This window comes from Bidens hawaiensis, unplaced genomic scaffold (genome assembly GCF_021521415.1).
Source record: "Bidens hawaiensis isolate Kalapana, Puna unplaced genomic scaffold, B.hawaiensis_p1.1 tig00017951_1, whole genome shotgun sequence".
NCBI classification, from domain to species: Eukaryota; Viridiplantae; Streptophyta; class Magnoliopsida; order Asterales; family Asteraceae; genus Bidens; species Bidens hawaiensis.
Window position 1 is genome coordinate 369,847 of NW_027492710.1, and position 17,618 is coordinate 387,464.

The 17,618-nt window shown below is 34.7% G+C and overlaps 2 protein-coding genes across 2 annotated transcripts; both read right to left on the reverse strand.

Annotated features, from left to right (window-relative positions):
• Positions 1–5,154: 5,154 nt before the first annotated feature.
• Positions 5,155–8,807, reverse strand: LOC143555065 (ankyrin repeat protein SKIP35-like). The gene is made up of 4 exons (XM_077044697.1): positions 8,376–8,807; positions 7,389–8,200; positions 6,878–7,310; positions 5,155–6,104 (listed from the first exon to the last, which is right to left on the reverse strand). Exons 2-4 carry the CDS (start codon positions 7,991–7,993, stop codon positions 5,310–5,312), a joined length of 1,833 nt encoding a protein of 610 aa, XP_076900812.1. The 5' UTR covers positions 7,994–8,200; positions 8,376–8,807; the 3' UTR covers positions 5,155–5,309.
• Positions 8,808–9,554: 747 nt separating this feature from the next.
• On the reverse strand, positions 9,555–15,771 carry LOC143555066 (guanosine nucleotide diphosphate dissociation inhibitor 2). The gene is made up of 13 exons (XM_077044698.1): positions 15,577–15,771; positions 12,719–12,781; positions 12,543–12,626; positions 12,338–12,445; positions 12,054–12,226; positions 11,570–11,681; positions 11,389–11,469; positions 11,225–11,287; positions 11,053–11,154; positions 10,849–10,973; positions 10,527–10,737; positions 10,370–10,444; positions 9,555–9,751 (listed from the first exon to the last, which is right to left on the reverse strand). The coding sequence occupies exons 1-13, from the start codon at positions 15,661–15,663 to the stop codon at positions 9,701–9,703; spliced, it is 1,335 nt and encodes a 444-aa protein (XP_076900813.1). The 5' UTR covers positions 15,664–15,771; the 3' UTR covers positions 9,555–9,700.
• Positions 15,772–17,618: the final 1,847 nt, after the last annotated feature.

Below are 17,618 nucleotides of genomic sequence, written 5' to 3' on the forward strand. Positions count from 1 at the left end.
TCACTCGTCACTCCACTGCCGTTATGTTAAAAATATTTAAATTTTATAAATGTAAAGTTTATAAATGTTTGTGACATTTTTTAAATAAGAAAACACCCCTCTTATTGTTGACATGTAGTTTTGACCTTTTTTTTTCCCTCTTGCAATAATGTGATTATGTTTTTTAATCTTGATGTTCAACTTCAACTAAAGTGCTTAGACTAATGATAAAATTACAAAATTTATTCTTTAAATATGTACAATTTATGGGCTATGTCCTTTAAAATATTATTTATAGGCGGTGTCCTTTACATGGCATGTTAGCTTGATTTTCGTTCTTTTGACTAACGGACATCTAAAACTCTCATTAAGTCTTGGCATGTGAGGGTATTTAAGTCTTTTTGCGCATACTATTTAAGTATTTATAATTAAAAAAACAAATTAAATATATTATTAGAAAAAGAAACTAAATAGCATATGTTAAACAAAAACCCCGTTAAGTCTTGATATGTTTGGATTTAACTGATTTTTTGGATGACAGTTAGTGTAAAGGACAAAAAACGAATGTATATTGTCATATAAATGACACCACCCGCAAATAAACTTTTTAAAGAGCCTGATCTATAAATCGTATATATTTAATGAACAAAATTTGTAATTATGTCTATGCTAATAATAATCTTTTAATAAAGTAAACTTTGAGTAGAAACATCCACTAAATCACATTCTAATATTCTATAGGTAAATTTGTAACTTCTATTAGGCTGGGCGTAGCAGATTAATACCACCACAACCCACGTTAGAGACATATGGAGCAACAGTTCACGCCCCATTCGTGCCATCCCTCCTCTTTGCATGCCCTGCTGTTAATTTGCTCATGCCCAAACCATTGTGCCCCCTCCTACACGGTGTAAAGCGCTCCTTCACACCCAAAACCTACAAAAGTGGTCCAACGTCTATGATAATGGCACCCAAAACCTAATTCTTTCTCGGCTTAAAATAAAATAAAATATAAAAAAAAAGGTTAATTTAAGCAAATCTTGATCCACCACAAATCTATGAATTCGTGTGCTCCATTTTTTTTAATCATCTCACCTAACAAAAAAAAACAAAAATTGGTACCAACATGCTTTATTATTAAAAAGGAATAGAAAGAAAAAAAAAAGAAAAAAAAAAAGAAAGATTATCTACCTCCACCCCCACCCCCACCCCCACCCCCACCATCCATGTAGGTTACCAATTCAAGAAAAGTATAATAAAAATAATAAAATAAATTGATGGTTGAAAAACTGTTAACGTTGCGTGATGAGTGAAAAAGGCGGTAAGGGTATTGACTAGTACCGAAGATATGGTCCATGTCTAGAAAACCACCCACCCACAGTTTCATTTCAAAAAAAGGAATACTTAATTGTTTTGCTATCTATATTCAGTGAACCCGACCACCCCCATACTCCACGCCTACTAATCCAACTATGGATTATTACCCATCTTATTATTATTATTCACATCGACTCATTTCTCTTCTCATTCTACCTGTTCTTCATCTTTTGCCAGGTAATGTGTCTGTCATTAATTGGATCTCATTGTGTGAATATTGTTTACATTCAGATAACTGTCATGCATTCATCTGTGTCAAATCATATCTATGGATTTAAACTTTTTATATTTATATTTCTCGGTTCTAGATTCAGACCCTTTTTATCAAAAGTTTGACTGTCTTTGATCAGATTGACCGTTTAAATATTGGTTAAAGGTCTTTCGGACTCCACCATGGTCAGAACGGCTGTCAGAAAACCGTTAAGATGATGTTCAAATGAGGGGGTGTGGTTCAGTGCGGTTTTGGTCTAAAACTAGAACTTCGGTTTTTGGAATTTTAAAAGTTAAAATCATTACGTTTCGTTTTGGTTTCGGTTTGGTTTTGGTTTTTTTTGATTTTTTGCATTTGAGTCTTGCAAATTTTAAGCCCGAAAGAAAGTTTCGAAAATAATGAATATAGGTAGAAATAATTCTGTCGGATGTTAACTAACAGACTGTTATACATTTAGGTCAAAAGTATTTGAGTTACATATATATATTAAATTATTATAAATTACTTAAAATAAAAACTATAAAAATAAAAATCTTGAAATTCGGTTCGGTTTTACAAAAACATAAAACCAAACCTTTGGTTTTTGTTTCGGTTCGGTTTTTCCGATTTTGGATCGGTTTTTTCGGTTTCTTGCACACCCTAGTTCAAACAGTCATTCTGACCAATAATTTTCAAAGTTTGGCTCCCCGATCGCCAGAGCAGGCGTTTGGATAAAGTTAGACGACCATTCTAACCAATAATCTTCACAGTTTGACCGTGTATGGTCAGAACAGCCATTTGGATAATGTTCATACAGTCATTGACCAGTAATTTTCAAAGTTTGGCTTCCGTATAGTCAGAACGGTCGTCCAGATATTTGAAAGGTCGTTTTAACCAATATTTTTTAAAGTTTGATTTTTTTTGTTCAAAACGGCCATCTAAGTATATTGTGGGCGGTCGTATGATGAGCATAAAACATACGAGTATATGACTCTTCCAGTCTTCCTGTAGATTTTAGGTGTAAGATTTGGTGATGATGATCTTAAATATTAGTCCTAGCGTTTGATTAATGAAGGTTTGTGATCTAACTTCTATGATATGCGAATTACAGGTTCAAAATCTACAGATCAAATCAATTTGACATGCTTTTGAACATCAGTCAACAACTCTCACCATTAAAATTCAAGTAGATCAATAACTTTTATGGAAGCAAGAAGAATGAATATGAATATGAGTTCACATAAAACCGCCGCTGGCGGTACAATGGTGGTGCAGCAAGGGCGAAAAACACCCGCGCAGTACGATAGCCGATCACCATCAAACACTAATAACTTTGGAGGAAATAAAATAATGATGATATCGAAACCGAAATCAAAATCAAAATCAAAGAGTTATTTCAGCATGGAATCAATGTTGGTGCTACTAGGGCTGACAGCTTCATTGCTGCTGCTGCCACTGATACTTCCACCTCTTCCACCGCCACCGCTTATGCTGTTGCTGCTTCCGATCTTTATAATGGCGGTTCTGACTGCGTTCGCCTTCATGCCCGCTTCGAGTCGACACAAAGTGAAGGTGTGAATGGCCATTTTTTTCTGGTTAAAATGGTTTGTGTTAGTTTTTATTAAGAGATGTAAAGGAGGATTATACTTTTAGTTACTTGCTAAACATGCTCATCATTATTTTATTTCTGAGATTTGTAATTTAGTAAATTTGTAATAAAAACTTGTTTCGGTTAATCTGGTGCCTGAGATAAGCTTTTTGATTGAAAATAAACAACTTTTATACATTAGATTTATTTGTTGATGATATGTGATTAGAGACAAGTCCTTCATATCTTGTCAGTCCTTATTATTGTGAGTTATAGTATATATAGAGCAGTGGAAGTGATTGTGAATAGATGAGATAAAGAGATTTTATGAGTAAATTTGAACTAATATTGTACACCTAATTTTATTTTAATGTTTTTTGAAAGTGTTTATGACTTATGAGTGAATTAAGAAAAAAAAATATATAATGATAAATTTATAAAAAATATTATTTAATTGATAAGAAGATTAAAAATGAATATTTTTTGTGTAATTATAAACTAGAGGTATAAAGAGTTAATTTCCAAACTATGTAGTCCATGTGGCATCTAAAAATTTCAACTTTCATCAAGTATGATAAATTATGACTATAGTTAGAGGTGCACAAATCGGGTTTTTCAAATACCCGGCAGGTATGGAGCCGGGTTCGGGTATGACCGAGTATTGGTAATAATCGGGTAGGGTTTGGGTCCGGGTATTGCCTCTAAAACCATACCCTATGCATCGGGTTCGGGTCGGGTATAGAACCGGGTATTCTAAAACCGGATATTTGAATACCCTATTTTCGAGTATTGGAAAAACCCTATTTGTGGGTTTTTTCGGGCTTTTTCCGGGTATTATCAGGCACAAATTGAATTTTTTAAAAGATTGCACTTTTTAGGGATCTTTTTATGGTATTTTTTGGGTATACATCGGGTATTTGAAATACCTGGTTCCGGATATTGGAAATCCCGGTTCCGGGTATGGAACCGGTTTGGGTTTTCGGGTATTACCGGATACAAATCGGGTCTGGTTCGAATTCGGGTTTTAGTACCGAAATTCATACACTATCCGTACCCTACGGGTAAAGTCGGGTTCGGGTTCGGATATTAAAAACCCGGGTATTAAAAAAATCGGTTCCAGGTTTTTATTTCGGGTCCGGTTCCAGGTTTTTTTTCACCTCTAACTATAGTGCCTACTTTCCATTTAACTCAATTCACTTTGGTCCTTCGAATGGTTAGTTGGTTGCCGTTAAATTTTTGTTAAAACTGATGCAAAAAGTCTATTTTACCCCCTTTAACTTAAGAAAAAAAAAACAAAAATCAAACTAAATCTCAAATCACCAAACTATTACACGTCTGCCAACTCTAGTTCAAAACATTAAAGTCTACCAAATTGTATGCCACCAAACGTCAAAACCTAACAATATGAGTCTTAAACAGGCTAAACTGACAAACCTGCTTCAACTTAGACGTTTTAAACTTTCAATAGATTTCGATGTTTACACGAACACCCTAATTTGCTTATACTGCTCGCTAGATAAACGGAAAAGCAATTATCGGGAAAAAAAAGAGTGATACAGAAACGAAACGAAAACAAAACGAAGTTAATTTGTGACCTTAGAGAAAAGGGACGGAAATTCAAGATACGTTAAGCGAGTTTCCCCTGAAATTGGTGGTGGTTCGACCAAGCAACTTGTCTAAGGTTACAAATTAACTGTTAGAACCGATCTTTTAATAGTTAAGTCCCGGTTCTTAAGTTGTGTGGAGAAAATTTTGGATTTGACGAAAATTTTGGGCTTAAAAGCTAACAGCAGTTATACATAACTTTGTATTTTTGAAAGAAAAACATATTAAATCATGAATGCTAAACGACTGATTCGGTCTAAGCAGGCAGTTCCAAGTTCCAAACTTTAAACCGAATCATAAACCATTGAACCGATAAAACTGAACCATGAACCAGACCCTACATATTTCAAACTGGTCAGCTTTTTCGGTTCAGAGGGTTTCAACGGATTATGATATATGAATGTGTGATTATTAAGATAAGACTGACTGATTCCATGAAGCTTCTTCACAAATCTCAATTGCCATATCACTTGTACATGATCATTTGACATAGATTCATTAAAAACAGGACCCACAAAGATCCAAAATTTCTTCTTAAACAACATGTTTCATTCATTTCACCATCATCATTCATGCATGAAGCAAAAATGGAGGAAGATGCTGCTCTACAACAGCCAAGAGCTCTTGCCCCTGGCCCGCTCCCTCCATCACTACACCACCCAACTGTTTAGCCGCTTCCACCAACTGCCCCCTTAGTTGTTGGGACAACAAACACCCACCCGCCTTCACACACTCCCTGTACAGCGGCAGGTACGCTATTGCAACCCTTAACGGGCCAGGCAGATCCATTAAGCATATGGGCGACCCGCCCCATTTCAAGATGCTAACCAGGTTATAGTAATGGACCTGACCTTGTTTCAACCCGTCTAAGAAAGCCGCCTCGGACCACTGTTCATGCAAGAAGTCACGCAGCTCGGGGGCGACTGAGTCGTCGTCTGACCTGGAAATGGTGTCGGCCACCGCATACGTGGCGACCGGGTCGCCAAGGAAGTTGGATTGTAGGAGAAAGGCGACACCTTCGAGGGACCCGCCGCTTCTTTCACCGGCGGCTTTGAGGATTTCAATGCTGAATGCCGCAAGGACGTGTTGTGGGACGTGTGGGAGGAGATAGGCGGCGATGTCGACTTGGCTGCTGGACGTGGCGGCGGTTAGGGCCAGACAAAGTTCCATGTCTCTGCAGCCTCGTTTCACAAACCATTGGACCACTTGCATGCAGCCCCGTTCAGTGGCTCTCATTAACGGGCCTAAAAAGGCCATCGCGTTTCCCTCTTCCACTAAGCATTCCATGGTGCCTATTTTTCCATAATGGGAAGCAAACCCTAATGCCAGGTCAACGTCTACATCCAAACTGTTCCTTTGAGCAATCTAAAAGGTCAACTCCCAGATTGGCACAAAAACAAAAAGGAAAAAACACGTAACCAAAAGAATGGGATGATAAACAAACTATGTATACAAAACTATCATCTAAATCAAAGTCCAATTATGATCGTCATAAACAAACAAAAGTGTTCTTACATGTAAGGACATTATAATGATGTGAAAAGTTCGTTTATTTACTAAACGAACAAACATGAACACACGTCTTGTTCATTCATTTATGTTCGTCAATATTAGTTTAGGTTCGTTTATAACGTTTGTTTGCTTACATTCACTTATAATCGTTAGTTTACGTTTGTGTATTCAGTTAGTTTCGTTTGTGTAGGCTAGTTAGTTTACATTTGTGTATTCAGATAGTTTACCTTTGTTTATATATTCATTTAATAATTAGGCCCATTACAATTTTGTCTAGTTTTATGTAATTAAATATCACCACTACAAATTAGTTCAGTTTTATTAAGTTTCTAGGCCCAACAGGTTGATGTTCACGTTTAGTTTTAGTTGGTGCTTGTTCAGTTATGTTTGTTTTTTGTTGATCTACGTTCAGTTACGTTGGTTTGTTTATGTTCATATATACCAGTACTCAACAACATAAACAACACGAACATGCTCAAATTCTTAACAACCCAACACGAACAAAAAACCCCGTTCGTTTAACTGTTCATGTTCAATCGTTTGTTCGATTGAAGTTAAACGAAGCAACACAAACGTCTCATTCGTGTTCGTTCTGCTCATTCACAGGCCTATGCATTTCTGCTTACCTGCAACAATATGCGAACGAGTTCTGTGCTTCCGAACCGTGAGGCTTCAAGAAAGCATTGGTTAACATTATCTGCACCGCCTTCCACCAACATAGCTAGCAGCCCTTGAACAGCAGTTGCAGACATGCCTGAAGCCCAACCAGGATCAAAGGAGCTTGAGAAAAGAGTAAGCGGAAAGCAAGCTGCATCAAATGCCTCTGTGAAGTCCTTTCCAGTTAGATGATTTCCAGCTAGATCCAAGAAAGTCTTGAAGGCCGACAGCTGCAACTGAACCTGAACAGCAGAGTTGTGGTTAACCCTATCTTTGTTCCCTTGGCAACGGGAATGAAACCCTATACATTTCAAAGCCCATTCAGTAAACTTCTGGACCTTAGCACCAGCTTCCGCCTTCAAAACCTCATCGCCATTACGCTCTTGTAATCGCTCATGTAAACTGAAAAAAGAAACATAACTATTGATTTAATAAAGATTCAATATATAATCAATTTAAAAATGACGAGATAAAGATTACCGTTGTGCCATAACAGAAACAATGTCTGCAAGGCTCATGGTTCGGCTTTGACAGGCTGAAACACACGACGCCAAGAACAAGGTCCTAAGAGCCGCTCTCGTGAAGTCAGAAGCACCGTTTGAGATTATCGACTTAATCAACCCAGTAATCCCATCAAGCTCCTGATGGGAGGTCAAGAACCAAATCGAATCAAGCGAAATACACAAAGCATCATTAAGCGTTTGCGGATCCGCTAACGATATCAAACTCTCGGCAAGCTCCCAATCATGAGAACTCACAGCACCCTGATACAACCGCCCCAGCTCAATCCGATCTTGCCTACTAAGCTTCTTCTCCTGGCCACATTTCTCAACATTAGTAACTCCCAAACCAGTAGTCAACAAGCTGGATTTGAGCTTACTCCCATCGTTACAAGTACAACCACCACGCTCTTTAACAACAACAAGCTTTTCATTTCCATCCCTGTCGTCTGACTCTGACTTACATGTTAAAGTTTCATCATTATCCGGATGATCGGTTTCCATTTCGTCATGGGTTCCATGATTCCCTAACACGAACAAGGCGTCCTCGTCTCCCACAGCCGCCACAACTTTCTTCTTATCCATTTCTAGTCCCAATTAACAAGTACAGATTCGTTAATTTAATATCAACAAATCAATCACTCGAAGCAGCAGCAGCAGAATGCATCGCGATATCCAAATCCTCCGATTCCTCGGCTCGATCGAATCCGTTAATAATAATAATAATAATATCAGAGAAAACCTTGATTCATATCTCTCCACCAACCAAAACCAGATCTAGGTTAACATAATCTGCGAGAAGAAAGCAACAAACAAAACGTAAAATATAAAATATACAATCGGGAGAATAAACTAACCACAAACTTTGATAATTAAAAAGCAATAATAATAATAATAATAATATCTGCGAAAAGGAAGAAAGAGATAGAGATTGTTAGGGTTAGGAATAAGGCAGAAAAAAGTGAACCTGATTGATTGATGGAATGAAATGAAATAATAATATGATTAGCTAAGCTGCCAGGGTTGAGGAAGGAAGGAGAGTGCGTGTGTGAGAGAGGCTTGGTTTGGTTTGGTTTGGTTTGGTTATTCTGGAAATGAAATGAGTTTCTTGCCTCACCTTTACCTTTCCTTTCCCAACTCCTCTCTCTCTCTCTCCTCTTGTTGTTTTCGAGCCCAAATTGTTCTTGGATTTTTCTATCATAAAAATATAATAAAATATTATAATGCTTTATAATTTTCGATTTTTACTGTACGCAGGTAAAATGGGTGGTGGTTAGGTTAAAACAAACTGATTTTGATTTTGAGTTTATGTTTTTGGTTAGGTTTTGTGTTTGTGGTTGGGTTATTGTGATTTTAATGTTGAAATAAACGTGTTTTGGTTTGGATTTGTGAAATGGAAGGGTTAGGCTAAGATATTTATATGATAGACGCGTATAATTTGGTGTTTAATCAAAAATAAATATAGCTTAACGGGTGTTTGGTGGCGTTTATGTAATTGATTTTAAATAGAAAAGTGTGAAACACGTATAATGTGCGTGTACGTAATTTTCGTATAATTAATTTTAAATAGAAAACTATAAAACACGCATAACATGTTTGTACGTAATTGATTTTTATAGCTATAGTGAAGATTAACTGTTAGTTGCTTGACTTTTTCATTGTACTTAAAACTGTACCCCCCTGTATGTATTTAACTTTTTATATGAAATTGTAATTACAAAAACTATTTCATATTTTTATAATTGAAGAATAAATTTTATTTTAAAATAAAGAATATAACACTTTTCTTTTAGTAAAAAATGGATACTTTTAAAATGACATGTAGAGACTCCGTCATAAACGCATTAAAGTGTAAACAGTGACATGTTGGGCCTCGATTCAATTCTACAATGACTCGTCACACCATAAAGTTATGGCAATCTGGGGTCACGAGTGCAGATTGCTTACACTATGGGTCCCACTTTTACAGAGATTCTCATATATATATATACAAACCCCATTAAATATTCTTCATGATTTAAACCCAAATCTTTCTCTAAACCAAAGCCCACCCGATTGATTAGTCGTAAACCATGATCGAGCTATTCGGATTGAATAGCTCGATATCATGGGTCGATAACTATAAGTTTCATCACAAATTATGAGAAACAAATAAGAACAGATTTGCACACCACAAGTCACATTTTACAAAAGTACAGATAATATCTTGAAAGTAAAAACTTAAAAACTGAAAGTGAAGTTTTTTTTCCACCAGTCTTGTAGATATAGAGAAACAACATACTTCCCATTTTTCTACTCTTCAGCAGCACTTGCAGCACTTAGATCAACATTCAGGTCAAGAACCTACATCAAAACACGAACGTGTTAGCACCGACCATGAAAATCAAGGGTCTCAATGTTGGGCCAAATTATGTAAAAAAAGAGTTTGATTTGGGTATTATTTTTTGCAGTGAACGGGTTAAATAAGTAAATTTTAAATCATAGCTGAAAAAGTAACGGGTTGATTCGGGTTAAAAGTAGGGCATGACCATAACCAAATGTTTGCATCCTTATAAATTAATCTAATTAAAAAAATTGAAACTTTATTTCATGAAAGAATAATATATTAACTTGGCTGAAAAGGAAACGGATCGATCAGATTGAAAGTAGTCCATAGCCATAACTAAATGTTTATGGACTTTTTAATTATTTTATTAGAAAATATTGAAAATCTACTTTAATGCAAGTATAATAATAATATTCACTTGGCTGAAAAAGAAACATGTTGATCAGGTTGAGAGTGGCCCATAGCCATAACTAAATGTTTACGGTCTTTTAAATTGTCCCATTCAAAAAGACAAAAAAAAGAAACGAGTAGATCGGGTTGAAAGTAACCCATAGCCATAACCAAATGTTTATAGCCTTTTAATTTGTTTAATTCAAAAAGAATGAAACTTTATTTTAACAGAAGTATTTACATACCTTTCCTGTGATCATTGAATACATGTTGAGCACATCAATCACAGTTGACTCAAAGTGAGTTGTAGCATCATAGCTCTATTGAACATAAGAAAAAAGTTTACAAACCGGATACTATTTAACAAAACTAAGTATAGAAAAATGAGTTATAAAATCTTACTGTGGATATAAAGCAGTTATCCAAAGATGGCTCGTTGACTGGTTCGTATCTATCATAAACATCATAAAAGATTTCATCAACAGGACCAAGAAGGTCAAGCCCTGGTTTCAATTCAATTTCAGGTTGATCAGTTTCTGCCTCAGTAGATACAAATGCAATAAATTTCCCTTTTGGAGCAACATTGTGAGAGTATGAACAGCAAAAGAGATACCTGTAGAATTTAAATTATAATGTAAAGTCAAAACAATTGCATTTCAAATAAAGAAAGATAAATTTAAAAATAACAAGTCATTAACTATTCAGATAGTGTGTTTGAACTCACATGTCTGATCTGCGACCCAACTGCTTTTGTGGCAGAATAACCTGAACTGAGTGAGAGTCATTTGTGTTTGGAATTGGGTGGCTCATAATACAAATTGCTCTGGCCACCTTGCCCACCTTTCTCACCTGTCATCAATCATGCTTAAATAAATTTGAACAAGAATTATTATAAAAAATATATAAAATTAACATGATTTTATAATACCTTGTTAGGCAAATAGGAAGGATCACAAACGACTTTCTTGCACTTGGCGGTTTCACCCTCTGAAGCGACACCACAAACCTTGCCTTCTTCATCAAACTCAACCTAATATATTTTTAAAAGATATATTAGTGACCAAAATCATTAAAATCTAGAATATATGGATATGGAATACCTTGCACTCAGGTTTATTCAACATATAGGTTCCACCATAAACAGCACTAAGTCGAGCAAAGGCCTACAAAAATATAATAGGAAGAAACATTGACTTGATATTAGTAATATTATTTTACAAGTAAATAAATTAACATGATAAAAAATGTAGCATAAAAGTTGCACCTGAGGAAGCTCGCCTAATCCATACAAAGGATAGATGTAAGGTGACCCTCCTTGAAAACGCGCAAGTGACTCAGCATAGAGCTAGTGCAGAAGTAACATTGAAAATCAATTAGTTATAACCAAATTTATAACAAATTATAAGACAAATGACGGAATATGATAATTGATAAAATGTTAATACCTTCATTCTTTTCACTGTATCCAGAGCAGGTTCGTTTAAGTAGCGATCATCTCTGTGCAAAGCTAAAGCATGGCCAATGAAATCCACAGTGTTGTCATCAAGACCGTATTTACTGAAAAAATGATATATTATTAGTAATGTTTACAAAAGCCATTAATTAGCACCTACACCAATATAATTCTATTTAATTAGAAAGAATTACTTTACTAATCTAATACACGTGTAAATTATGCCACACTAAAAACATAAAATACAGAAATCAAGTATGCATCTCCCAGTGATATAATGCAATGTCAAGCTGTGTGCTAAGCCAATGATTGATGGCTTATTTATTTGTTTGTTAAAAAGTCTAGAGGCTCTATAGATATTCTATCGTTTTGCATTTATGTGAAAACACCATATAACTCAATTAAACCAATTCTCACATAGTAAAATGCAGGATAAATCAGAAGTAACTATAAATCTTAAAAAACAAGAAGCATACGCAATAAGCTCTCTAGTTGTCACCCGCGTCAAATCCATCCCCTCGTGTGTTTTGGGATCATTCTCGTTGTAGTCCTGAACATAAATGAAGAACTTGCGGGCCCGACGCTTCTCAAAGATACCCATCAGAGGGGACTTGAGGGCCTCCATGTCAGTAGCAGGAACTTTGTGCACCTATGCAGTTAAAATTATCAAATTGCGTAAGACTTAAGAGATTATATCAGGAAATTGACAGTTGTTAAAAAAGCAGGTAGAAATCGCAATAATTTGACACAAACAACATACCTTTCCTTTATTGTAAACAAAACTGCCATCAACTGCTTTGAAGTACAGATATTTTGTGACATCGGTGTGAATGAGGACACGTACCAGAGCCCCATTTGCCATTATAAACTTGCAAAATAAAAAAAACATCATAAGCTGATATAAAAATGCTAAAAAAGAAAAAGAATTAGAGCCAGAAAAAGAAAAGCTAACAAGATATAGATACCTTCGGAATCATGTCCACGTTGTAATCTCTGCTAGAACCTAAGTGAGCTGGAGGCTTATCACTTCCTCTAAATTTCTTCCACAACTGTAATTGTTGAATCGGTTATGTTACTAAAACTATACCAAACAGTGTTTGGAGTTTCGACATCATATTAAACAAGATTTAAAAAACAAAACCTGAATAAGGTTGAGTGAGGTTGATTCTCCCCCATAATAATCATTCCTGTCCATGTGCAAAACCTGATTTACAGACAAAGTGTAAGAGGCTATTTATCTATTTGGCCGATAACATGAAAATTGTCACTTTGTACTGAAAATAAATAACATTTCAAACTCACTAACATGTGCACCACATCAAAAAATATGTGTAACAAGTGTGCAACAAAGCTACAGTATACATCTAAATTCATGTCAAATGAAGAACACATTGAGATTGTATACTTTTTTATAAGCAAATAAAAATCCAAGATTTCAATTAAAAATATCTTCTACGGAACTAATATAATACGAACTGTAAGACAGCCTACTGATTAATAGATTAAGAACACAGCAATTAAATTTAAACAATGCCAAAAATCTCAGATCGTGCTAATAACACTAATATGCTTAGGAAACATCATTCGGCAAACCTAAGGTCATTGCTTCAATGTTTGTATGTGGATGATTTAATATGCAATATTAAAGTGAAGAAGTAGATTACAGTCTCTGTTTGTATTCGTTTCCTTCTTATTCTTACATTCAATATCTTTATAGTAGCTGACACCTTAAATATCGTAGCGATACATGTATTAACCATGATGCATCAGACAAGTAACAGATTTTCAAATAAATAAATTTATATTCTATGAAATCAAATTTAACCAAAATAATACCGTTGACAAGTAACATATTTTCAATTCAGCAAATTTATATTCTATAAAATCAACTTTAACCAAAATAATACCAACTCAAAGGTTCCACCAACTACATAATACAATACAAAAAGAAACCTAACACATAAATGAAGGTAGAAAAGTCCAAAATGAAGGTAGAAAGGTCCAAAAACCACGATTTACCAAGTCAAAAGATTGTAGAAATGTAGATAGTGACAACCATGGAAAAAACGATCAGAATTTCTTAAATAAAAAACCTTAAGTTTTAACTAAAGGTTGAAGATAAAAATTAGTCTTCAAAACATAAAAAGAAAACATATGCACTACATTTAATATGAAGTTTCATAAACTTAACATACTGTAGTCATTAAATACATAACCCTTATTGAATGCATTTGTTCAAAAAAGGTATTTGTTATTCAAAAGTCTCAATATAGCTTGAATATATATCTATATTTGCATCAATCAAAATAAACACAATTTCTAGCCTTACACAGCATAACAGAATAAAAATAACCGATACAACTATTTACTATGTTTAGCAATTAGAAAGAAAATTAACGTAAAAAAAAACTTTATGATATGTACGTGTATACACACGCACGCACACGTGCATGCGTAACAACGTTTTTTCATAATCTAAAAACGTCATATCAGATTACAAGTCAAATAGAACTTTTTCTGACATAAAAAAGAATTTTAACCAAATAACATATAACACATCGAAAAGTGATTACATGCATATAAATATTTATGATAACCTTTGTAAAAGATGAAGGCATACTTTGCTTAAAATATACTTTATTCACAAAATAATTTATTTGAAAACTCATAAAAAGCTGCAGTTATTATTGTATTTAGACAAATTATACAAAGATTGGGGGTACCTTTGTTGATTATTAGCCGTATTACTACTCAAAAAGTTAAAAACACTAGCATACGTGAAAATTAATCGAGATAAAAGATTTGACTTTAGATGATGTTTTGATGTACTGTACTGCTGTTTACTTAAAATTCACCTTAACGTATTAAATAGCGATATAAAAATATGTTTATCTGTAAAACTGTCTTCTTTTAAACAACAAAGCTACAAAATCAACTATAATAGTTATCATTCAGTTTTATTATATAATCTCAGAACTCAAAATGCATATAAATCATTTTTAACCTTAATAGTAGTGTCATCTAGTTTCAAAAATTAATGCCAAAAATCAAATCTCACTAGATCAGCAGCTCAAATAAACTCGATCACCATCAATTAATAACAAAATCATCGAATAATTAGCAGACATTTAATTAGCACAAAATCATAAATAGCAAAATAGCAGACGGTTCATGGTTCAAATCCAAAATTGACACATACATAAACTAATTTCACACACTGCCGACTTTCGTATCAACAGACATTTAATGAGCACACAATAATAACTAGCCAAATAGCAGACGGTTCACGGTTCAAATCCAAAACTACGCATACATAAACTAATTTCACACACTGCCGCCTTTTGTAACAACAGACATTTAATGAGCACAAAAGTATAACTAGCAAACTAGCAGACAGTTAACAGTCCAAATCCAAATTGACACATACATAAACTAATTTCACACACTGCCAACTTTATTATCAACAGACATGTAACTAGCACAAAATTATATTAACAAAATAACAGGCAGTTCAAATATAACTGACGCACGTTTAACAATTTCACACCGTCAACTTTAGCATCAACCGATATTTAACTAGCACGAAATCATAATTAGCAAAACAACAGATTCACAAACCACCTTATACTTCACAACTCGAATCACAACTTTTCACTAACTAAATCTCTACTAACACAAAAAATCACAAAGCATAAAATTACTCCACACACTTTCATAAAATGCAGCGGCTCTCATATCACAAAAGCCTCGGATCGTTACAACACGCAATCAGATCATCCTTTAACATAACATACACACCTAATCAATCATTTCAGATCTAATCATCCGTACAAATTATCGAACGCAAGTGTTGACCTAATACAACGAATCAACTACAATTCTTTACATAACAGAGTCGTAACTACAAATCAACGAGATATAAGTTACATAAGTCCGATTTATGAATTTAAATACACAAATGATGATGATGATGATGATGATGATGGTGATGAATGATACCTTGAGACCGTCAACGGAGAGAAGACCGCTGAGGATGCATTCCTTGAGGCCAGTACCGAGTACGATGACGTCATACTCTTCATCCATGGCGGAGGATCGAATCGGCGATTGAAAGAAAGTAAACTAGATGAGATGCAGTACAGGTAGGGTTTGTTTGTTTATTTGTTCAAAATGGAGTCAAATGCGTGTCTTATGAGATTGGATTTGTTTATATATATATCACCGAAGAAACACATAGATGCTTTGCTTCGTGGGGGGATATAAGAAGACCAACACATTTGGCTTTTATTTTTGTTTAATTGCAAGATCAGTCCTTCAAGTTTAATGTTTCGTTGTAGTTAACTAACTATAAGGCTGGAAAGAGTGCCCACGGGATGGCCGTGGTGTTGCTCGGTCTTGGCGGGAAGTGCAGGGCTTGGTCTTGAAAAAAAAAAACCTTGAAGTATGTATGTCGCTTTTCTTGACTTTGTAACGATCATATGATCATTTATTAGACTAACTTGAGCTTCTCATGTACTTTAGATTTAATTACGTCATGTATTTGTATATATTAATTCTTTATGGGGTTAGTTTGTAACTTTTCATTGTTTGTAGAATCTTTCTCCTGCCAATTTGGTAAGGAGATTGTTTTAATTTTTCATTGATTTAATCTATTGCGAATTGTGGGACTAGTCAATAATTTGCGCTGTTGATGGTTATCGTTATTATGTCACATTTGTTGGTGATTATTTCAAATTTATGTGGTTTTATTCTCTGCGAGCTAAATATGGTTTTTATGACGTGTTTAAGTTTTTATGCCGTTGTTCAAACACAATTTTCATGTAAGATAAAAGATGTTTTAAAGTGATGGTGGCACTGAATTCTTGAATCATAAGGTTCGGAAATTACTTGAAGATAATGGGACGTTTCACCGTATTTCATGCCCTTACACTCCACAACAAAACAGGCGGGTTAAAATGTAAACATAGGCGTATTGTGGAACGGGGCTCTTGATTAGTTGTCTAAAATACATACTAAAAAACGTCAACAATATTGGTTGGTGAGTTTATAGGAATTAAGACATAACTTGTCTATAGTAACTATATTCGGTGTTCATGAATGTTGAAGTAAATTTTCATTAGGCGGATCATGCGGGCAGATGTTCCATGAATACCGAGTAAATAAAAAGACAACCACACCTCGTCTTATTATTCTCATGCCAAATATGTAAAACCAACTCATTACAAGGGGCCCAAGGCTGAAGCCTTAAGGGCCACGCTCTAACGCTTTAGTCAAATACAAGATACTGCCATAAATATGAGAGAATATGCTTTAACTAATATGATTGGAAAGAATAAAAGAGAGAGACCCTTTAGGCTGTAAGGTATGGAAACCATTATGCCGATGAAAACAATGATGTGGTAGGTAGTGGCGGCGGTGAACACCACGCCACTTAAATAGGCACCAATGGTAGTGGAGTTTTGAAGCTTAAATTACCGCTGAAAATGTCGTTCGCATTTGAGAAATTCCAAAAGAAATATTGATTATTTATTCTCATATCACAACTGCATGCATTTGACCACTTCCAAAAAGACAAAAAAAAAGGTTTTTTTAATTAACATAACTGTTGTCAAACGCTTAGTGTGTGTGTTTTTTAATAAGATATAATTACAGAACTTACTAAAACCATATAAGTAAATCCATTCTGTCTCCCTTTTTTCATATCAAAAACTTACAAATCTCTCTCAACTAAGATGGATTTTTTATCCAATGATGAGTCAAGTTCGGTCATTCCGCTTTTTATTCACACGGTCGTGTCTGTTGCAGCCGATACAGTAACCGACGAGGGCGAAATTTTGAAACAAAAAACAAGAAGAACTGCTTTAAAATCCTCCAAACTAACATTGACGTCACAGACGAAAAGCGTAAACGAGCATTGGAGGCGTTGCAAACTCAAATCGCCAACAAATATGTTTAGTTGGTTTTTTTTCCTTTTTCTTAATTTACGTATATAACAAGTAATTTTTACTTGTTAATTATCTCAATGAATGTAACTTTATTTT

Excerpts from the sequence above, each read along its gene's own strand:
- LOC143555065 (XM_077044697.1), bottom strand. The coding sequence starts at position 7,993 with ATGGATAAGAAGAAAGTTGTGGCGGCTGTGGGAGACGAGGACGCCTTG. Across the intron at positions 7,311-7,388 it reads GTTTCTGTTATGGCACAACG|TTTACATGAGCGATTACAAG; the intron begins GTAATCTTTATC and ends TTCTTTTTTCAG. Across the intron at positions 6,105-6,877 it reads TCGTTCGCATATTGTTGCAG|ATTGCTCAAAGGAACAGTTT; the intron begins GTAAGCAGAAAT and ends TTGACCTTTTAG.
- LOC143555066 (XM_077044698.1), bottom strand. The coding sequence starts at position 15,663 with ATGGATGAAGAGTATGACGTCATCGTACTCGGTACTGGCCTCAAGGAA. Across the intron at positions 11,470-11,569 it reads ATACAGTGAAAAGAATGAAG|CTCTATGCTGAGTCACTTGC; the intron begins GTATTAACATTT and ends CTTCTGCACTAG. Across the intron at positions 10,445-10,526 it reads ATAACTGCTTTATATCCACA|AGCTATGATGCTACAACTCA; the intron begins GTAAGATTTTAT and ends TATGTTCAATAG.